This window comes from Aptenodytes patagonicus, chromosome 2 (assembly GCF_965638725.1).
Source record: "Aptenodytes patagonicus chromosome 2, bAptPat1.pri.cur, whole genome shotgun sequence".
Lineage (NCBI taxonomy): Eukaryota > Metazoa > Chordata > Aves > Sphenisciformes > Spheniscidae > Aptenodytes > Aptenodytes patagonicus.
The window spans coordinates 59,091,581-59,114,722 of record NC_134950.1 but is presented as its reverse complement, the minus strand read 5'-3'; the positions used below and the strand labels follow the sequence as shown (position 1 = coordinate 59,114,722).

General features: G+C 41.8%; 2 protein-coding genes across 8 annotated transcripts in view; one reads left to right on the top strand and one right to left on the bottom strand.

Annotated features, from left to right (window-relative positions):
- MPPE1 (metallophosphoesterase 1) overlaps nucleotides 1-1,071 on the top strand; it is a 43,008-nt gene extending 41,937 nt beyond the window's left edge. For all 3 annotated transcript variants that reach the window (XM_076329994.1, XM_076329995.1, XM_076329997.1), the window contains exon 10: nucleotides 587-1,071. In XM_076329994.1, the coding sequence (XP_076186109.1) occupies nucleotides 587-961 (375 nt within the window). In that variant the 3' untranslated portion in view covers nucleotides 962-1,071. The remainder of the gene's footprint in view (nucleotides 1-586) is intronic.
- Nucleotides 1-23,142, bottom strand: part of GNAL (G protein subunit alpha L) — a 205,623-nt gene that overhangs the window by 11,822 nt on the left and 170,659 nt on the right. For all 5 annotated transcript variants that reach the window (XM_076329989.1, XM_076329991.1, XM_076329992.1 and 2 more), the window contains 5 exons: nucleotides 6,590-6,644; nucleotides 3,760-3,833; nucleotides 2,819-2,877; nucleotides 2,466-2,586; nucleotides 1,060-1,190 (listed from right to left, as the gene is read on the bottom strand). In XM_076329989.1, the coding sequence (XP_076186104.1) occupies nucleotides 1,060-1,190; nucleotides 2,466-2,586; nucleotides 2,819-2,877; nucleotides 3,760-3,833; nucleotides 6,590-6,644 (440 nt within the window). The remainder of the gene's footprint in view (nucleotides 1-1,059; nucleotides 1,191-2,465; nucleotides 2,587-2,818; nucleotides 2,878-3,759; nucleotides 3,834-6,589; nucleotides 6,645-23,142) is intronic.

The following is a 23,142-nucleotide window of genomic DNA, read 5'->3' as shown; positions in this document are numbered from 1 at the left end:
ACAACTGGCTTACTATAAAAAAATGTTGACAATTTACCCAAACGCTATATATATGTGATGTATGTTTCGGAGAGGGAAATTTGGGTGATGGCGACAGAAGATTTCTTCTGAAAGCCCTTAGCATTATAAAACTGGTGCCAGGTTAACTCAGATTTTAGGACAGTTTATTTATCCTCTCCACCTGAAACTTAGCATCACACTCCTGAAATTCCAGAATTGAATGACAGCTGAAAACAGCTTATTACCGTCTTCACTTCTATAACCTAGGCTGTTGTTGATGATTAGCGGAGAACGAAAGCCTTTTCTGACAGGTGGCTGCAAGCACTTCGCCAGGGGCATCACTCGGGTAAGGCAGAGGCTAGTGCTCAGAAAGTGCAAGTTTTACCACTTTTGCTAGACAGACCTGAGATGTTTGGAAGCCTTCTGCCTGGTACAAAACTGGCATAATACCAGAGTTTACTTATGCAATATGTTATTGCGGTGCAGGAATCATTGTACTTCTTGAAATGATAAGAAACTGAACCCATGCTAATCGCTCCATCGTCACAGCTCTCTGTATTTATTGATGTGGTTTTCCTCCATTAAGGTTCCCTTGCTGATCTGCTGGGCTTCCCGTCAGTATTTGCAAAGGCTGAAGCTTACAGTGTTGGAGGATGCAGAATGGCCGCAAAGTAAGTCTAACGAGTCCCTGACAAAGTTCAGCACCGTGGGAGGCCCAGGCAGAAGCATCTGGCAGGGGAGAGACCTGCCCAGCGGCTTTGCTTTCCTGGGACTGTGGGTTGCTCCAAAACAGGGGAAGGCAGGCGCTCTGGAGCCAGCCCCCTGCAGTCCCCCCACACCCTCTCCAGCAACCAGAGCCCCTTCAGACCCTGCCCGTGCTGGCGCACCTCCGAGCTACATGCTGCCGGCACGCTCCTTACCTGACCAACAGTTCACGTTAAGGAACAGCGTCTGCTTGTGAATTTGTGTGTGTGTATGAGAGACAGACAGCGACAGAGAAAGGAACTGTGGGCTGGGCTATGCCAGCAGGTCCAATCCCTGCGTGGTGAAAAACCTTACCATCCTCAGGTACAGTATAATGCGCGTATTCAGGAAAGTAATCTTCGATTTTTGATTTCCCTGCCAAGACTTTTTCAGCCAGCATGTCCTGTTTATTCAAGAACAAAATGATAGAAATGGTCCGTAACCACCTGTCAAAAACAAACCAAATGTTTGTGTTACCTCTCACATGTTAATCAAGGAAAACATATCACTTCAATAGAAAATTTACTGGCTATCCCTGCGTGGACAGAGAGTGAAGTAGTGTGGAACATGCTTCAACAGAAAAAAAAGATGACCTAAATTACTGTTTCGATCGGGTTGCACCTGTGCTGGTGGGTATATTTATAGGATCTGTAAATACATTTATAAAAACTGCAGTAGACTTTGCTGAAGGGAGCAGTCTTCAAATATTGTTTTCTAAATTATCCTTTTGATACCGAGTTGGGAAAATGATGACATTTCCTAAAAGCACTGCAGTGCAAAACCAGACATTACTGTCTACTTTGGTTTTGCTGAAGCAAAAGAAAAAGGCCGGAAAGCCGCCTTCCCTCAGACTGCTCTGTCTTAACTATTGTTCATCCACACAGATATCCCGTCTTTTAGGGTGGCCTGTATGACACCTGATGAATCAAAAGAAAATGATCTGTTTTCTTCCCCAATTAATACCTAGCCATCACTGTGACGATGTGCCTTTGGGACTTGCGCTTAACATTTTTCCTCACTCTACCTTCAATCGCTTCTCAGTGCAGAGCATCCTCATAGGTATGTGCTGAAAACTTCATTACCTTATTTTGGGTATTGTTTTTACTTATTCTCTACCAGGAACCTATTCAGATTGCTATTTGGTTACGTATCTATAATTTACATGCACTGTGGCAGAATGGCAATTTAATGGCAGTTACAATTAGATTAGATCTGAAATATCATCCCACAAGGCAGAGAAACTGTGCGCTCTCAGAGACGAGTCTTACAAGAGCGGCTGCCCACGCGAGTATTGAGTGCAGCGCCAGCCGGTGAATCGAATGCAACGCCAACAGCTAGCTGCTCCTGCTGCTGCATTTGAGGAGGAGACGAAATGTAATTTGGAGGATGCTCTCAGTCTCGGCCAAGCAGCACCGTGACGCCAGTAAGGGGTCTCCCCTGCTTCCCTCATGGCAGCCGGCACGGGGAAGCTTGCCCTTTCCAAGCTGTCCCCGCACCCTGCACCATTTTGGCAGCAGAGGTGAAATGCTGTGTGCACCGTCCCTGTGCCCCTGGCCCCCGCCGGGGAGGGGTACACACCGCGGGGGCACCCTGTGACCTGGCCCTACCTGGACATTTTCTGAATAAGCGATCTGAGCTTATAGTAAGGGAAGTCCTATTTTGTAAGGAGTTGAACTGTAGCTAAATTGGGGAGGGTGGGTGGGAAATGAGGTATGTTTTACCTGTTATTCCAGATACTTTTGAAAAGGTCCAGGGATTCCCGTAGTCTGTTTGTGTTATTGTCTTCCCTTATTACCATGTTGTAGCTGCTGCAAGCCACAACGAAGATGATAGCCGTGACATCTGGGCAGAGCACACGAAAGAAAGGAGAGAGAAAAGAACATCTCTGTTATCCCAGCACATACTCCTTGGGGTAACACTGCCATTACTCCCCAAACCGCCAAAAATACCCAAAGAAAGTATCTATAACACTGGACTCCCGTACTAGTGACACACCATGTGTGAATATGAATACTAAGCTGCTCACACCTCAGAGAATAAGTTCAAAATAAAAATATAGAATATTTTTACTTACCATTAAAGCATTGGATCCATTTTCTTCTCTCGTCTCTCTGGCCACCTACATCAAACATGCTGTTAAAAAGCCATAGGATGTTATATCACTTATGTGCACTAGGAAAATCACACCAAGCATGCAGCACAAGGGTTCAGTTTAAAAATCTGACAGCCCCAAGGATAGCGGCAGTAAAATACCGCCCAAAGGGGAGAGAGATCTGCTGATGCCACGCTGCATGTCAGAGAGCTGCACAGCTCCACCTGCCCCGCTCTGCCAGGAGAAGGCTACTGAACCCATAAAATGAGAAATATACTCTTTTCCAGGGCAAGTGTTGGCCTTTCCAGCCCACAGAAACGCATGTGGCATTTAAGATTGGACCTACTGTACTATAAACAAGGACAGGTTTCAGCATATTTTGAAGGGTGGTGGGGAGAGCGCGCCTCTGTAAGGAGGAGGACATGGGGGCAGCTCTGCCCCATCAGCGTTGCCACCTTTCTGGTCAAGAACCGGTGAGTGGAGGCAGTCTGATGGCGGGTGTTTCACAGAGACATAGCGTAAAACTGACAAACACAGAGCTTGCAGCCCTCCAGAATAAGGGAGACGTTTAACTCTCCTCGTCCCACTGTACAAAGTCTGACTCGTGGGAGCATTCCCACTAACTTCTGTGAGATCTCATCCCCAAAAGTATTTTATGAGTTTACAGTGCTATACCAGTGAACCAGTTAGTAAAAACAGACAACCCCACAATAGAGCATCACTAATACACATAACTAATATCAGCTCTTTTTGCAAAGTGTGAGGCAATTTTACTAGGACTTATGGAAAGAGAGCTAAAAACCCCCAAAAACCCCCAACTCCCCCCCTAAACCTACTATACCAAGCATACATGAGCACAGACATCTGAACTAAGTTCTTAAAAAATTAGTATGATATTCATAAATTATTACTAATAGACTTACTGGAAATTTACTTTATCTACTTGAAATCTTGTTTCAAAAATCCCTGATGTCAACACTCTGCATCTTAACAGGTCCTGGAAATGAGAACACAGAAGCTGATTAGCAAGGTTTTTTTCTAACCCCATTTTGTTTTTAGAAGCATGGAATATTATTTTCCATGAAAAGTCTTAAATGTTCCATTTAACTGAAGTTCAATCAGACTTGTTGGTAAACCTGCATTTGTCCATACTGACACAGTGGATATACACAAACATCATCTCTGCATTTGGATTGTGCACACTCAGAAAGCAGAATACCCTATATACATTCTCTTTACTGCCCACTGAAACCTGTTATTGATGGTCATACAATTTTGTATGTGAGGTGGATAATGAATTCTGAACTTACATAAAACTAAGAAAAGTGTTATTCATGTTGTAAAGTCAAGTATTCAAATGTTAGAAAACTCCAGATTTACAGTTGCCCAGGCAACCTTAATTCTGCCCTCTTTTGTATTGAATGAGACAGGAATCCTATTGAAATAATAGCTTGTGACTGAGTAATTAAAGCTCTATTACAGAGCACAGGGGAACAGAATTTAGGTTGTATGTAAATCTGGCATTTCTTTCTTATTTTTCAAACTAGCAATACTTTACAACTTAAATAACATTCTTTTAATAATTAAAAAAATAATAATTTCCTAGATTCTCAAAGGAAGTAGGCAAAAGCAATTTATGATGCATACCTCAGGCAACTAGCTCACCGTGTGCCATCGTCATCACCAGTAGCATTTTTAACCTTTACTATCCAGCACTGCTGCTCGGGCAGTGGGTGCAGAACAAAATCGGAGGCCGGAGAAAGCTGCCGGCTGCCTGATGGGGATGAACCCCCCCTGAGCAGCCACCTCTCGGCACGCCTGCCTGCCGGGGGAGCGCTCCCTTCTCCTGGGGCAAGGGAAGGGCCAGTCGGTCTAGCTTAGCTCTCTTTGCCATGCAGCAGCTGCGAAAGCGGGGAAGGAGGGGAGGCAGTCAGTGGTGCAGAGTCCAAGCACAGCTTGCCTTTTTCCCCTACCCTACCATCTACTGTTTCAAGTACTCCGGTAGCTGGCAAACCTCGGCTGCTTTGACAGCCGCATGAACTCAGCTGAAGGCCACTTATTTAATTTTTTTAGTTATTTTATATGTTACTGTCATTTTCTGTCACTTGCTGACATTTATTTGTTGTTGGACTCAGTCATTATTTTGGGATGGTGCAAAAAAAATTAAAGAAAGCAAAGGAAAAAAGGAAAGTAGTGATTTTTACCAGTTGATTCAGCAGGACATACAGCATAACAGGATGAAAACCCAAAAGCGAAAGAGAATCCCTCCTTTAGAGCAAAAGTTTTCCGCCTGCCAAATACCAAAAGCCTCTTCTGATCTTTGGAGACACAGGGCGTTTCTTCCCAAAGGAAATATCAGGAAAAATTTCTAGATGATGAATGACTGCTCCAGGTAGAGAAAGGCCTCCCAGGAACAAACAGGCCAACACTAACATAAATAATGAAAGCAAAAATGAGGCTTTGCTTCATTGACTTCTCTCTCCAGCTGAGTGGTATCGATGCTAAAATCAGACCGTGAGGTCTAGACGGAGTAAATCTCATTGCTACTGCTTTGGTCTGAAAATGTCTTGAGGGCTTTAATTATTGATCCTATATTGGGTCGACTATACAAGTTTCACCTAATAATACACCGCATACTACTTTTTACTGCCTTCTATTCCAGGATATGGTCAGAGTAATTGGACAGGCTTGTGATTATAGACCTGAACTAGGTCTGAAGGAACAGGCTCTGCCCCGCATACTTCCTTGTGTGATCTCTGGCAAGTCACTTCATTTCTCTGAATTTCAGTCTCTGACTGCACAATGAGATTTGGCAATTGTACTTTTTTAAGGGCATCCACCCGTTATACACCTTGCATGGTTAGACTGAATTATCCAGTGCAGGGATTCTCTTCTGCCACCTGTATTTGCAGTTTATGACGTGGCCCACAGTCTTGGCTGAGACTACTAGATGACAGTGGGATACCAGCACTGAAAAATAACAACCTCAGAGTAAGTTTGCCGAAGAGACATCCTGCTCAAGGAAACCACACAGCCTGAGCTCAGGGAAGGCAGCCGAAGCCGTGCACCATGGTGAAGCCCCTTCTTATTTCAAGGCTGCACCACTTCAGCCGTAACTTTCCTGAATGCGTTTGTCATTAGAGCACTCTATCATGACATCTGGGAAAAACGTGTACTGTCCTGCAAATAAGGCTCAAATAGAAACTATCCTGCCCATGGCAGATGGGCACAGGCTGGAAAGAAGGTGTCTGCACGCCAGCAGAGAAGTCCACAAGGGCTGCTGCTGCCGCTGGTGCTCTCCCCTGAATTTGGACACTAGATCCACTGCAGGCTTCTGCCTCTGGAGGACCTGTCTGATGGACATGGGAAGCCTCCCTCTGGGTTTCCATCACCTCCACCATTGAAATAAAATTCTGCTTCTGTGTAGCGAAGGCTGGTGAGGGAAACCGTAGGCTTTTACGTTTATGTTTCCTGCTCCCTTCATTTTGTTTGTGGGACACAGAGTGGAAAGCAAGAAGAAATAACAGACATATTACAGGAATCACCGACCTATATATAATAACAGTAAAAGACAAGCTCGCACCACCAAAAAGCCTCTTCTTCTTTAATATCCATTACTTACACTGCTAGACTGTATTTTGATATTATGTGGTATGCCCTATTTCAGCTGCTGTTGGGACTAAAATAAATTACATAAAGAATTCATAAGAAAGGGCGTCTTGGTTCAGACCCTACCCCATTAGTTATACTAACCTGATCTGTGGGTGTGTAGTCATCCATGCTGACGCTGTCAATTCTTTCTAAAAAGCTAGAAGAAAAATAAACATGCACTAAGATATGTAAAATACTGTCTAGTATAACACTTTTCACTACCTCTTCTGGTTTAGACTCTCACTGCAAAGTAAAACACAAGTCCAATGGTAAAGGTATGAGCCCGATGATTTACTTACATGGATGGAGGTTACATTTTCCGAGCCAAACAACTTTTTACCCAGACTTTGTTTCAATACTGTGCTTCTACACTTACCGTTATGCAGTACCCACAAGCGGTCCAAATGCAGTTAAAGGTTATAATTTTGTGAGGTCCACCAAAAAATACTAAGACTAATCATGTGTCGTAACATTATATGGCTGTTTAGATGTAAAAAAGATTTTGGGGTTTAAAAAAGAAATTGGGGTGAAGGGTTGCCTTTATTTAGCATAATGCTAATCTAGCATAATGTTATGTTAATTACAGTCTCCGTAATGTTAGCAGAAATGCTTGTTAATATATACAAATAGCTTTGGAGTGACATGCTGCCCTGGAACACTGCAACTAAAGCATAAGAAGTGAAAAGCAAAACTGACATGAAGCGGAGGTTAACCAGTCTGACTATGTTGCCAAAACTCAGTGAGATGCATAAGGTGAAACAAAAACTTACAACTGCAGGGAAGGGCAAGAGAAAAGGGAACCAGAAAAAAAGGGGGGAACCACATTCTCCAATTATTTAAGAAATCTTTTCAAGCTTTAATTCTTTCCTAGAACATGCTAGAATGGCAGTATTAAGGACATAAAAATGTGATTTTATATGTATAGCTAAAATAGGCAGGTTCTCCTCTCCCACTTTCACCCATTTCTTAGATTTTGTGTGAGCCCAGCTGGCTCATTTTCCCCAGACTGCCCGTATGACTTAGAAGCTTTCTTGAATTTCTGCATTGTTATTTGGTATTTGGCAGTGAATATCCCACCGGCTGACTCATCCTGCTACAATATTATCAAGATTTCTTTATCAACTGGCAAGTTTTTCCCAATTTTACTTGGGTGTGCATGTGGCATCTACTTAATTGCAGTGGGAAAGACAAAAAAAACAGTGAACTCTTGACTTACAATGTGACTCTGTTAATGCAGGGGTCACACACACTGACCAGTTGAAAAAATACCCCCCCTAAAATCTCGTAGCACTTTCCCACGGATACAAACTGAAAGGAAAAGAAAATACGCTGCATATATATTTACTTATACTATTTTTCCTTTTTGAACCTCCATTGTTATAGCAAGGAAACAAAATGCAGTATCTACAGCTAGAATACCCAGCTTTTCTTTCTGGATGATCAAGGTGTGATGGCTAAGCATATTGTTTAAAAAAGCACAACACGATGCGTGCCTGATAATAAAACTATACTGAACAAACTCTAAAGAAAAATCCTCTTTTAACAAAACCTCCTCCCCTGCCAAAAGCCACCATAAACTTATATAAAGATATAAAAGTACGTCTTCATAGTCAGCTACAGTCACCATGAGAAAGCAGCTGTATTCAGACTGAACCTTTTGGTCAGATGATTTTCATCACCTTAAGAATATTGATTAAGCAAAGTTTAACTTCAGTTACCCCCTGCAGTTAATGCAGACACCGGAGCAGAGTGATGTATTTTTAACAGGCGCACCTATCATTAACAAAACTCTCATCTTATGCTTGCAGCACACGAGATGAAAAAAGAAGGCAAAAAAAGCCCAAACCAAAAATGCTTCCAAGCTGAATCTCTTCCTAAACACAGAGTAATTTTCCTTAATACGGCTGTTCAGGCAGCACTTCTGTATTTCCAAGTCCGTTTCAAAGTTTTCTTTCCAGTTTCTTAACAGTTTGATCCAACGGGCCCGGAAACAGCCACTTTTCATCAGGGTAAAAGGTTAGCAGAGGGGTAAATCCAGGTCTCTGCGCGCAGTAAGGTGGCAACACCAGCAGGTTAAACAAGGCTGCAGAAAATGGGCAGGAGCCTGAGGGAGAGAGCTAGCAAACTGCTGTGGGCAGCGCAATCGCTTGCACAGCTCAGGATCAATAAATGCAACAGAAGTCAGGGGAGAAAACGCTCCTCAACTACGGCTGACACAGAACAGGCTCTGGTTAAAAGCGTAGACAGAAGCGAGTATTCGTGCACTAAAACGACTCCATCACAAACCTCACAAGACGGCGTGAATCGCTTCTTGCAGAAGCATTCCTTCTGGAGTTGATGTATAAATCAGAGACGATACATCTTGCCTCCCCAATACCAAGGTCATGTTGGCAGAATTTATCCGAAATGATTAAACAGGGTATTTAGTACCAATTCACATCTCTCCCACCTATACAACAAGCACTTCAGGAAGGCTATTGGTTGTTAGCATTTGCATTTCCCAAACAGGCAAATTATGGTAAGGAACAGAGGAGTGAGTAATGCAGAGTTACACTACAAATAATCCATGGCAGGGCTGGGAATGAGATAAGTCTCCTAATTAGATGTCCTGTGTATCAGCCCAAGTCGTCTTCCATTTAGAAATCATCAGCCTCCTCCCGATAAAAGGATCCATTTCAAATACCCTAAACTGCAACACCGCAGTTAAGAGGGAGTGAGCTCTGACAAATATGACGCGCCTAAAAAATATCACTCGACATAGCAGCTGTAACGTTTTGTGCTTCTAAGGTTGCTGTCCACATGCGATCTATATTAAAATAAATGCAATGATCTGCAAGTTTTTACCTGCCACCCCGCTGTATCAAGCTGCAATGATATCACTAGCATCCAATAAATCAACACGCAACTACTATTAGGATTTGGCTAAATTTTGTAGCTTTACAGAAAATTAACCTTTTCAGTGTGTGATGGACAGGCTTCCTAGGATTTCTTTTGCAACTACATTAAACGTGCACTGAGATTTCTAGATACTGAAACACAAAAAGCTATACTCTTACTTTTTCGCAAGAAAATCAGTTCTTGAATATCCTTCATATAAGCTCCTTACCCGGCTAATTAGCACAGTATAAAAAAATAGCTCTGACAGGCAAAGGTACACAGTAGGTGCAAGTAATGGATTCCAGATGAGATAAGGAGTCAGTACTGCCTCATTACTAAATACGCTAACTTCATTCTCATTACTGTATTAAAATGGGAAAACTGGAATCAGTTTTCTAAATTGCTTTCTAAAGAACGTTAATTTCTACTAATCCTAAATGCCTCTAATAATTATGTTCTGGCATAATATACATTCTTCTACACATATACATATACATATACGTATACATACACCCACTGGCAAATTTTAAATTTACATGACCAAAATTTCAATTTGAAGTGCTTAAAGTACGAAAATACCTCCCAATTGTGGCAATGCTCATGTCTCCGCTCAAAGAATCAGTGTGAGGAAAACACAATAGCAGAAAAATGAATAAAAATGGACACCAGTATCACTTATTCTCTCGTTTTAGATCCTGTTTTTTTCAGCTCAGGGATAAAATTATTTTCACAGAATTATGCCTTTTTACAATACTGACAGGTCTTCTATTTATGCAGCTTCTATAGAAACCCATACTCAGGGTTTATGTTAATTCTGCAGTAACTGCTTTGCATGCATGTGCAATGAACTTTAAACTCACGCATTCAACTCAACTGTGAATAAATCTATAACATATGATATAATATTTATATTTCTACTTCACAATTGTGGTTTTATTTATAAAGGATTCTGTCTGATAATTAGTACGACATTTAGGTTCTTCTTAATTTTACAGTAGGATGTTTTACACTTCCTTACATGGAACAGCACAAACTGCTTTTTTTTTTTTTAAATAAATTAGGCAAGATATTGGAAGGAAGGTCTTCACTGCTGTGTTTGGAAATGCAGTGGTTTGGTTTGCCAACAAATTAAAGCAAAGAAAAATGGACTGATAAAGTTAAAAAAAACCCCAATCACGAGCTACTGACATTATTATATCTATTATTAAGCTGATCTGTAGTTTTATAAATATCTTCAGTGAGTTTCCTAGGAAACTCAGCTGACACTTAGTTTGACAAGCGATCTCTAAATTTTATATTATGCAAGCTGTGAACACAAAAGTACAGGTTTTAGATGTGCCTGCCAGTGCATGTGGGAACTATCAATAAGCATTATTCTCTTTAAAAACCATGGCAATTTGAGCAGCAGTAGCAGCTATATAAGAATTTCTGAAAAAAGGATTCATAAATGCACAAATAAGGAGGAGGTAATCGTACATTAAAAATCCTCTTCTCACTGGGTAAATCACTATGTGGCTCTGTATAGATATTCTGACCCCACAAACAAAATCACAATTAAAAGAAAAATCATGTCTTGAGAGTAATACAATAGACACAAAACCCATGCTATATTTGTAAGTGTATTTTGACATCCAAAGAACTGGAAAGATGAAGTGCTAAACCGCAGATCAATACAACGAACTACACAATAAATCTTCGTCTCCTTCAACCATTTTTTATGCTCTCACCCCAACATTTCAAAGGCCTTGTATCAAAAAGTTGCTGTGGAAAACAAGAAATCAAACCCACATCAAAATGCTTGTCTCTTTAAAAGAAAAAGGTAACGTGGTACATCTTTAAGGCTGTAGCTTTACGTTCTCAGAGTGAAGAATCTCAAATTTATCCTCAAGTAAGTTGTCGGGGTCAGCAAACCGTTACATTTCCGATGGACCATTAAGAGCTTTGCAAACTCCTCAGCCAGGCTCAAAAACCAGCAGAAGCACCATCATCTACTATATGAAACCATCCAGGACCAGGGCTTTGAATTCCACCCTCTTTGGAATGCAGTAAGTCACAGGTGAGGCAGACATTTCACAATGAGAACACCTACCCCAGGTCTCTAGGGAGCGGAAATGGAAAAAATACCTTTTTTTTTTCCTGTTGCAGTTATCAGGGACAACATCAAGATTTGAACTTTTTTTTCCTTCTTTCTTTCCACAACATATCTTTTTTTTTTTTATCAGCTAAGGGATTTCAATCCTGTTAATTCTTCCTGCAATATTTGAAATAGTTAACTACGGATTTCTGGTTTCGAGAATACCTTAGGCTCCACAGTTGGGCTTCAAGCAACCTCACATTATTCTGATGTATTTCCTGGTAACTGAGAAAGGCATAATGAAAACAGCCCCCAGTAATATTCTAACCCCTAAAGAATTAATTTTCCCAAGTCATTTGCTGAAAATATCAGCAGAAATCCCTCAGAAGACGTTGGTAAAATTTAACAGCTAAGGATTTTCTTGTCAAATTTAAATAGTCACTGTATTTTAAATACAGCTTCCGTGTGGTAGTGGAGTTTCTCCCCTCTCTCCCTCCATACCACTCTGCAGTCGCTTCCCATGAGGAGTAAGCACAGCAGCGAAGGCATGAGGAGGAAGAGGGAAGAGAGGGACCGAAACCTCTTTTGGATCCACTCTGGCTCACCTATGCCGTTCTCCACTTCTGAACAACCGATTGCTGCATAAGCTGTTACTGAAGAAAATACCCAGTGCAAACACTGAAGAAGCTACTGAAACAGAGTATTTCTTTCAAAAGGGTTAGAAATCTACATATTGCTATTGCTTGTCACACGTTTTTGGCATCTGCTAAGTTCCCCAGGACTCCCCTTTGGCTCCCGGCGGTTAAAAAGCATCGATTTCAATACCAACATGAACCCGCTATAAGCGTCTCTTCAGCCGCTCGGGTGGGTGTGACACACTTGGAAGAGGGGAGATGGCAGTGGGGAGGGGGGAGCTGCTGCTCTCCCTGCGTGGCCTGGGCAGGCCGGCGGGGCCTGCGGCGCGGGCGGGGGGACTGCAGGGGCAGCCTCTGCCCAGCTGGGCTCCCGCTCCCCGGCCCTGCGCCCACCCTTCCCGCTCCAGGCATCTTCACTGGAATGTCTTCGGAGACCGAAGCTCAGCTGGACCTCGCAGTGAGATTTCGCTAAAATACAAGTGAAACCTGAATTTAATAAAGATCTCCAGAATTTACCTTGCTTATCCTTTTTTCAACTGCCAAAACTGTATTTTCCCAAAGCCTGCCAACCTCCCAGCAGACCTCACGACGTCTCACCCGGGGTTGGCAAAGGGTTGCTTGGAGATTACCAAAAAACGGGATTTATCCACAGAAACACACCTTCACCCATCTGCAACTCACGGCTCGCCAGCAAGGAAACTGTTGTGTCAGGAGATGAAAAGGTTAAATGGGACGCTAAGAGGGAGAGCAAAGTACAGTCGTGCCTGAAACCCGCCGGCTTGTTAAGAAGCCAGTAAAGTTTGAGGATTTGTGGTTTAAAGCATTTGGCCAGCCCTCTGCTTGGGGTGAGGGGGGATGCAGCCGGGAGGCAGCTGGAGGTGGGTCACCCACCAGCCCACTGGGGACCACAGACAACCAATACGCAGCCAGGACGTGGCATCCTGGGCCGTACAACTTTTGGCGAAGCCGTGTGTTTACCCATGGCAGCACCAGCCACCTCCGAGCTTGCTTCAGAGGGAGAGGGGTAACAAGACTGGGAAGGGTCTCAGGCCACCGACGGAGATCTTTCCTAGACACGCAAGCGATGGCACTTTGTCGTCCCAGTGTCCGTACCGCCTGCCGGTGGCACAAGCAGCTTGACAGGGAAGCATATAACCCATCTCGTTTTGTTGCCCTGGCCATGGCTGCTGCCAGCCGTGGCCCCAGCCACTGTGAAGTCATCAAGAGCGAAGCCATCACGAGATGCTTTATTGGTACCAGCAAACTATGCTCCCCGGTAATCCCATGAAGCAGGAAAACTCTAGTTTAAACCCCATTTACAGATGACGACTTTGGCCGAGACATTAAAAGCAAAGATGGATGACGACGGTCACAACCGAGGGCTCATCACCATTCACGAGGTTACCCTTTCCCGTAACGAGCCAGACAGCTGGCAGCAATCAGGAGCGTGTTTGGCAAGGATAAAGAAAGATGGCTAAAATCCGTAGAAAAGTTTTCCTAGTCTATGGGCTCGGTTAAGAGAGTTTCCTAGAAGACTTCCATTTTAACCTCACTTTCTCCACCGCCAAGTTGTCTTTTCTCAGTATGTACTGCAGAACATCTCTAAGATTCACAGGCTTTGGCACGTGTCCAGCTATTAACCTAAACAAATGCACAAAAAGTTCAACTGCATTAAACATTTCAGATATATGAGTACTACCCCTCTTCTGCTTAATAACAGCAATCTCATTTTATTTTTTAAATTGAAAATACATGAACTAAAATTAAAAATGAATAAACAGTATGACTTCCATATCTGCTTGCCCCCACTGGTTCCTTAAATTTGTTAAGAAGCAGTATGAATTTTGGGAAATGCATTTCTTCCTTCTAAATTTAGCAAACTAACCACTTTTTGGCTTAGCAGATGTTTTTGCTTTCCGAGCGAGAGGCCTATGGGGATCATCATTAACCCTCTTCTTAACATAAACACTGACTAAGACTTAAATCTGGAAAACTGTCATTCACACAGAAAGGTTAACAGGCTCCAGCAGAAACGGGACTCATCATCTGCAACTTCTGCTACGTGGGATCTCAGAGAAGAGGGAAGAAGACGGGCAAAGAGAGAAAGAAGAGGAAAGGTTATTTATTTATTTATTTTAAAAGGGACAGTATTTTTTCTATTGCATGTGATCAGACCTTTTATTCCCAGGGGTGCAAGCAGCTGAGCTGCTGCAGAACACGGACTAAGAATGAAGCACTGATAAAATCTGAGGCTTAGACCGGCACATGCAGACCCTCCTTCTGACCACATTCACACCAGCTTGAATCCACTGACTTCAGTGAACTTTCTTCTTCCTCATGAGAGGACAGTCCTAGGCCAATAATAATTATATGCGTACTGATACACCCGTGGAGCGTTTATATAGACACAGATTTGAGTTCTGCAATGTAAAGGCTACACAGAGCACATTCTGCAATTGTAAGTCTAATTTTGAACAGAGAACCAAAAGATAATAACCTGAAAACAGAAAGCTCATATTGCATTATCCGGAGAGATCTGGATCCTGACTGCTTTGTGAGCTGATGTATGACAGACTAGGATCTCTTTATCCACTGTCTGAATGAAACAACTGCTCAACATCTTCCAGCAACTACACAGACCGACGCTGGGAGGGAAGCAGAGAATACCTGAAACATCAGATGAGTTACATGGGCAGAACGCAACCGTCCCGTCAGAACCTGGAGAACATGCCTTTAGACAAAATGATAGATCAAAACCTTGATTTTATGTCCCACTAACTAAAGTGCATAGAAGATCTCACCTCCACCTCTTCAGGTGAATTCTTCAAAAAGAACTTGGACTTTTATGTTCAGTAAAGCCGAGCTATGGGCAAAAGCCTTGATAATATTTGGAGCTGTCAAATGCATCAGGTTTACAAGCACCAGCTGTATACCACAAGGTTGCCAGGGGATGTCAGAAGTTAACAAAATGAGTTTTCACTGGACATTGCAAATACAGCTTTCCCTGTTACTTGCAAGTTTATCTTGCTGTGATATGGAAAAATTATTTCAGTGCAACTTACACATTCTGGTTGATGGTTTTGTTTTCAAAAATTGTTGCACTGTGGATATCCTCTCAGTGTTCACAAAATCCACCAAGTGCTGTGAGCCCTGAAGAATGCCAAATCCAGGTTAGAAACAGCACTGGTTGTTGGCAATTAAAGATCACTTACACCAGTGGAAGTGGTTTGGAATAGTAAGTCTGCTATGGTGATTGCCAGAAAGGAAAAACCAGTTTGACTGGAGTCTTCTATAGGAGGTTGATAAAAGAGAAAGCAGAAAATCCCCAAACAGGAGAAGCAAAGGTAACAAAACACAGACTTGAAAGGAAGTCACAAGAAGTTTGTGTTTACCTGTGGCACCAGTCCAAGCTCAGTGCAAGAGAACTTGCTGCCAAGAGATTTCACGTCTAAAAGTCAAACCAGATGATTCAAAAAAGAGGATGCTAGTAGCCCCCAGAGAACTCAGATGAAGAAAAGTGAAGTCTTCAGGGTGGCGAACACTTCTGGCCAGGAAAAGCACACGTGCATGTTTATTACTGTTTTCAGATCTATGCATTTTTTGTGACATGTAAATGAAAGGAATAGTGTGTTAAAAGCCTGAGCAAAATGAGACGTATCTGTTTGCTTTCACCTACCACGTGTTTGTCAGGTGTTGACATGACCCAGAGAATTGACATGGCTGGACTCCTGGTGAGTGCTGGGGTTAAACAGGAGGACTGGCACTAGTTCCAAAGCTTAACATTTGGATCACAAAACCAGCTCTCATGAGGATGTCTTAGAGGCTCCAAGACATAGACAGGATCTGGAGTTCCTATAGATATCTACCATTTGAGAACAGGAGGGTTCCTAACACAAGTGCGACCAGAGAAGAAGCTTTCTAGGGTTGCATGTAAGAAGTACCTCATCAGTGAAAACTAAGAAAACTGAAAAATTTGCTCTATGGAAAAGTCAGGAAGGTGACCAGCTTCCTACACAGTGGGAACTGAGAGAGTGTTAATGCAGACCTTGCAGAGCACCTGGTAAAACTTCTTTTTCCTCATTGCAGTTTATGAGGTCTGGTGGCAGATCATTTCTCTTCTGTACTCCTTAATCCTTGCCCCAGCTCTGACGTTGCACTCTCATACCTTTACCTTGTGTGAAGGACATGCTGGACACAAACTCTATGAGCAGGCCTTCGATGTGCAGGGCTGCTGTGTGGTTCACCAGCATATTCTCAGAGTTACTGGAATAGGATACTTGAACCTTGTCAACGTTCAAGGCAAGAAAGTTACACAACTGGGTAAAAATTAAAGGCTCAGGAGTTAAAGGACAGAAGGATGATGAAGACTGACATCCTTCTAGCGGTTCCAGAGCATTTTACCCCAAAACACCCAACAGAACCACTTCACCCATCATTCAGAGGTAGACCTGTTGCCTTCCCTTTAGCAGAGTGAAGAGACACGGTAACCTTTCACCTTCGATGGGAAGGACACAAAGCCTGCTCTTCCCAAACTTGTTTATGCCATGCACCAGAATTTATTAGGGCTTCCCTACTTGTAATCTAGAGCAGATGGGTTATCATTCTTATTCCCATGCACAACACACTTTGGAGCTGTACATGAAAAGCAATATCAGATAAACATCTGTATATGATCAGCTGCCTTAGAAATTACCAGGTGAAAATAAGAACAACACCAGAGGTCTAGCAGTGCGGATACAAACGCTAGACATAACCATTAGACTCATAAGAAAATTCCTGTATCTTTACAGTTGATGCTGCTGAAATGTTTTCATTAAATCACCATTATCCTGCCCATTTTAGAACAGGATATATTTAACCACTGAATGAATTCAAGCAATTGGTCATAACACCTACGGCTCGGCTGAGTGATTACCTCGGGTAGCTGGAGGAAGGCATGGAGCTGAAGCAAGGAGATGAATTGTTACTACAAAAATGGAAGGAAGAAGGATACAGTGACCATGTTCAACCTACTAATAATTGGCCTAATTCCATTTAATAGTTACAAGCTATTTAAACAAAACAAGGGTTATAAAACTTAGTGTTCAAAACTAGCCCTACAACCCTGCTACCTGTACAGTTGACAGTAAGTCACATTAAACACTAACGTTTACTATTAATATGGCATTTTGTGAAAAGCATTCCTAACTCTGCACTCTCTGTACCTTTCTTTCCATTACTGTCAACTTTCCTTGATTTTTTCAGTGTACAGTGCATTTGTACTATTAAAACAACAAAACAATGAGTTGAGTTGGGTTTGAGGAATGAGGAAAATAATTATGCAACAACCTGATTATGTCCTGCTTCAAGTTACTTTAAAGATTACATTACGCTTCTGTTTTTAATCTCTCTACCCTGTACCCAACAGGCGGTTGTCATTTCGGGGGTCTGGTTTCTGAAAAGCTGGAGCAAAGGGCTCTTGGTTTGTGGATAACAGAGAATTCGGCACCGCAGGCAATCCTCGCTGCTCCCTGCTTGGGCTCCGTGCTGAGACGCTTGCTGCCAGTGCCAGCACACCATCTACGGCCCGAGGCAGGAGAGCTAGGGGAGGAGGGGGCTGAGCAGCACTGGACACACTGCACTGGTGCTGCAATACAGCAGCAGCGCCCGAGCCAGCCTGAGGACCTGCGTGGAGCCACCTGGAAGCCTGGCAGTTGCATCTCCTTGCAGGATCGTGGCCAACGTCACCACCCCTTAGGGTATCATGGTGCTACTGTGAGAACAACTTTGGCCTTTACAGCTGAACAGTCACCTTGCCACTTCGTAGAAGCTGTTGCTTTGTACCACGTACACATCTGCAAGGAAGGGCAGAAGCTTAATAAAAGCTTACTTATCAAAGAAGTCCACTGAGGCCAATTTTAAATCCTGGACAACTTCTAAAGTTCCTAAAAACAGGCACCGAGAAGGAAGTTGAACTTCCCAATCTGTCTTCTCTATCCATACAGTTAGTGGAAAAAATGTGGAAGATTTATGCAATAGCAGCTGGAGAAGGCTGAAAAGGAATATACAAATAAGGTGTAAATGTCAGAAACCCAAAGCCATTTGTCAGTTCAGATCTCAAAATGTTGTCTTTTCTCTCTTTTTTTTCTTTTAAAGAGAAGATTAAAAATACCATTCCCAACCTGCATGTAACCTGTGGAAATGAAAACCAGGAATCATTTGTTCTCTAAACATGGACCCATCACTCACGCGTTTACTTAATGACGTATATTGGCAGGTCATCCTGCAGTCGGGCTGTGAGTGCAAGTACAAGTTTTGTATTTTAAGGGAGAAAAGTAGATGCATTTTTATCCTTCTGCTTTTTCTTTTCCACTTCAAACCTGAGGGCGCCTAGAACAACAAATTCCTTACCAGATTATTTTTTCCCATCAACCTGTGTGCGTGTGTGACATTGGTGTCAGCTCAGATGCTGGGAAATGCTCTGAGAAAAGAGCGTGCCCAACACCTGTCCTGAAGGTGAGAACCACTTTTGTGATGGCCTCTAAGGATCTGACCTTTTTTCCGAGGAAAGTTCATATTAAACCAAATTCTAATATAAAAGTTCTTCATACTATTGCTTAGGAGAGTGAGCACCCTCAGGAGGTAGTGCCAGAAGGATCTAAAGTAGGGTGTGAAGATGAATGAGGACCTTTAGCCTCTAGGAACTTAGTTCTGCAATGAGATGAAATTCTTAATCACAGAGAGTTGGACATTTTTCAAACCATAAATCTGGGAAGCTTCACTAAGCGATACCAGACCTAAATTGCAGTTACAGATAAACCCCCAGCCTTGTGCAAAGGAGTATCCTATAGAATTACTGTCTGCCCAGTACCTAAAAAATTAATTTTTAAATTAATGGTATACTATTCTAAAACACACTCTTCCCTCCCTTACAAAAAAACTTTAAAAACCTTTCTCCAAAATGGCTTTCAATAATAAGGTGCATTGTAGTTCAGTGCAAATAGAGACAAGATTTATTAGGGACTAGACATTTTATTAAAGTCATCATAGAAAGAGAATCAAACCACAAAGTTTTGTTGTTGTTTGGTTTTCTACTTCCAATTAAATGGGATTTCTGATCCCAAATACCAGAGCGCAGGTATGGCAGCCAAATCTGTGGGCATTTATTTTAATCAAATAAACACACAGATAATTGTTAATCTTATAATCCCTTCAAATTGTTAGTAACCTTCTTAATTAGATTACAAATAATCCAGTCCTAATACCAGCACTGTAAATACTGATCTCTTGCCCTCAACAAATGTCTGTCTTGCAACAGGGTATCATGCATTAGACTTCAAAGCACCCATGAGTCACACTTCCTTCAGGAAAACAAGTGCTTTGCTTTGTGGAGGGGTGTATTGACAAAAATTTTAAGTAAATCCAAAAAGTACACCTTTACAACATAACTGTGATGATATTTTGAAAGCAAAAGCCATTCCTTAGTTCGGCAGGTGCTGACACGTTCCCCATTTTACAAGATGCTCTTTTGAGAAGGTCTCAGTGCTACCCATATTCAAAAAGCACAAAGTCATACTCATGCTTAAAGGAACCGTTTCTGACTGTGGTTTTTAAATTTCAGCATTTTATTATGTATCTTTACACAAACCCTTGAAAATCCGACAACAAGTGGAAAACAAATCAAGAAGTATTAGTAATAAACAACTGCACATCTTTAAGACATACATCTTCATTTACTGGTTATGTGTCGGATCTGGGGCTGCTCTGACCTAAATTCAGCTCAAGCACTGCAACACCCTTCTGAGCAGATTCGGTGTCAAAACACTAGGTGGACAAAAGCCAAATCACAGAAGTGAGGAAACAGGGACATTCCAACTGGTTTTTATGCCTTTTGCTTGTGTTTCTTCCCATCTCAACACTGAGAAACTATGATGGGCTCCACCACGACAGTTTGTGGGTGTCCCCGGCCACCTCTGCCCCTCCAGACAAGACGCGGACGTTCCGTAGACTGACAGCCCACGCCAGGAGGAAAGAAATGATGACCAGAATCTGAAGCATACTAAAAGTGCATTGAAAAACTGCTGACCTATTCTTCAAAAGGGACACCATTTTCAAGGTGAGTCATGTTCTCATAGAAGCTACAGGTAAGAGGGAATTTTAATAACTGCAGAACAAATGTCGATAAAATAAACACAAACAAATGGCAAGATATTCCTACTACGGGGCAGCTTTGTACTTTCTTGCACTATTTTTTTCTTTTGTCAGAATGATTAAATATTTCAGTTATACAGAGGGACTAAGAAATTCAATGCAAGAAAAACTTTGATTCTACCGAGACTCACCCACAAACATAGTTTTAAGGATGTAAGTAATCCAATTGAATGCATCAAGACTTTTGAATTCAATGAGACGGCTCATATGCATAAAAGATCAATAATGTGTGCAAAATTTTGGACGTCTGGAGCCTGAACGAAGGTCTTTCCTGTAAAGCAAATGGAGACCCCGCTCTTTGCTCGTTGCAGCTCAGCTCCAAACATCTAGTCATGACAACATGTAGTCAGAACTGTGGTCCAACAACACGTGACATTTGTTTGTATCGAGAATTTGAATGACTATGGTCTTTATCTTTAAATGTGACAGAAGACAGTGGTGCCTGGAAGTAGAACACAGGAGAACAGCATCGGTGACCCAACTAGACTTTTCTGTATTTACTGCTTCAAACGCAACTATACTGATTATCACCAGAAGTCTGGTAATAAGCTGGCTACAGTTAAAATTTAGTATAGATACCATATAGACACCGAATGTCAAGGGCATGCCCATGCATAACACTGAGAATACAATTCAATACGACGAGGAAGTCGTATTGGAAGTCAAGTTTTACAAAGGAGCCAGTGCATCATGGCACCATAATTTCTACTAAAATGACCAATGTTATAAAATAAAACATGACCTACAATTGTTAAGGTAAGGAATGGAATGCAAGATGTAATGAGAAACCAATGGATCAATATTAGTAAATAATATTGTAAAACTACACCCAACTGAGAAAATAAATTATGACATGACATGAAATACAGATGGAACATTTCGAAGGAAACAAAATGCATTTCACATAAACCCACAACCAACCATTTTTAGGCAGTGCATAAATTAATTACTCTACTCTTTCTCTATAACTGTTAATGAAACATTGACCTAGATTAGCACCAAACCATCTTTAAGATGGCAAGATGTATTTTATTCTAACTTTCCCTAGAATATACATTCAAGTGATCAGGACTGCCCCAGCTAGCCACACAGCATGTTTAGAGTTATATACATACACACATCTGTATCAGCGTTGAAGAGCTTCGTTCCATTATTTACATCATCTACTGAGCATCTGAAGGAACATCTCTGAACCCAGCAGTAAGAGGAAAATTGTGGAGGGAGCAATTTAGATAGAAAGATATCAAAATTAAAGCCATGAAAGAAGGAAAGGTTTGCTTATTTATAGTACAAAGAAATTCCACCTGGTTAGGCTGTGGGTTTTTTCTTGTAGAAATTAAACAGGAAATTAATCTCTCCCCATCCCCCCCTTACAAAGCAAGGCATTTTCATTTATGATGCCAAAAGCTTGATATTTGTAGATTTGTCAGCCATCAGTCGTTAATCAGCCTCAGAGCGTTTATAGGTAGAAGGACATCTCCTGACAGATACAAAAACCAGATTTAGAACCAAAGCCGAAAATTATATAAAGACAGATACATAGATACACATTTTAGCACCCTGGAGTACATTTCCAAAAATAAACTAGTCAAATGGGTATCTTCCTTAAAAAGCTGATTGCATAAGCATAATTACACTAAACACAAGTACCTGCACTATCTCTCTGCATGTTATAAATAGTTCAAAGTTACATTACAGAGTCTTATTCTAAAATGCTATTGTTCTAAGTTCAAGCCTTCTCTCACAGTCCCCTCAAAAAAGGCCCCCAGCCCTCACCACTAGCCCAAATACTATTTTCTTGACATTGCTATATAACTTCTTAAAACCCAAATACATTATTTCCGCCTTGCAACCCACATTGATTATCAAAAGAAAAGACTATTCCAGCAGTTAAGAAAATTGCTTAACCATATAATTCTCTCTAGATTACAATGATACAGTAGCACTTTTTAACCAATTCTGCTATTTCTCTACTAATTGCCAGGATTCATCTGCTTGCTTATAGTTTTAATTTTGTACCTCAACAACTTTTTGTCGTCTTGGAACACCGACTGAGAGAGGCACATATTTCAGGATGCAATTTATTACAAATGCTGGGGCAAGATCCTCTTCAGAAGCCTTAAGCTGAGACTGCTGAGGAGGGTATTGAGTTGGCTCCAAGGATCCAAAAAACCCTCCTGCCAAGTAGTAGCCAAGGGCAGTGCTACATGCAAGATGCACACTGAGGCAAAATGCTGTTTCCCGCCTCCCCCTGCCCCCCCGCCCCGTCTTGCTTTTTGACATAAAATCCCATTTTCTGAATTGGTGCAAAAAGGGCTGAATATCATTTTATCAACAAATAGAAAGTGAGCATAAAAAGCACTTCTGGGAGGAAGGAGATGAATTGCCAATGCCAAGCATTAACATACAGCACTACTTATCAGTGCCAAGGCGCCACTCAGACAATCTAAACACCATTGTAGATACCACTATATAGATATATTATGCATTAAGTTGTTATATCCATCAGAGAGATGCAGCTGCCTGACACAAATTCTAATTATTCTGTCATTGAAGGGTTAAAACCAGGAGGCAGACCTAACCCAAGGAGGAAGCCCTTGTGTCAGCAAGAGCAGTTTTGCTGTATGACACAAGCATGACAATGCTGTGGGAGGCACCCTTTGCATGGTATTTTGCTGACAGCAAAGGCTTTGCTTAGAAATTGAGGGTACAGATGAGCTATAGTTTGTACTGATGCTGATGACAATCCAGATAATATCACTTCCTTGGCTCCTCTTCTGCATGTTGGTTATGAAATTGTATGCACACTGTGCAATTCTTCCAATACGTGGTATATAACGATGAATGTAACAGTATCTATTAAAAGTAAACCAGCTGAT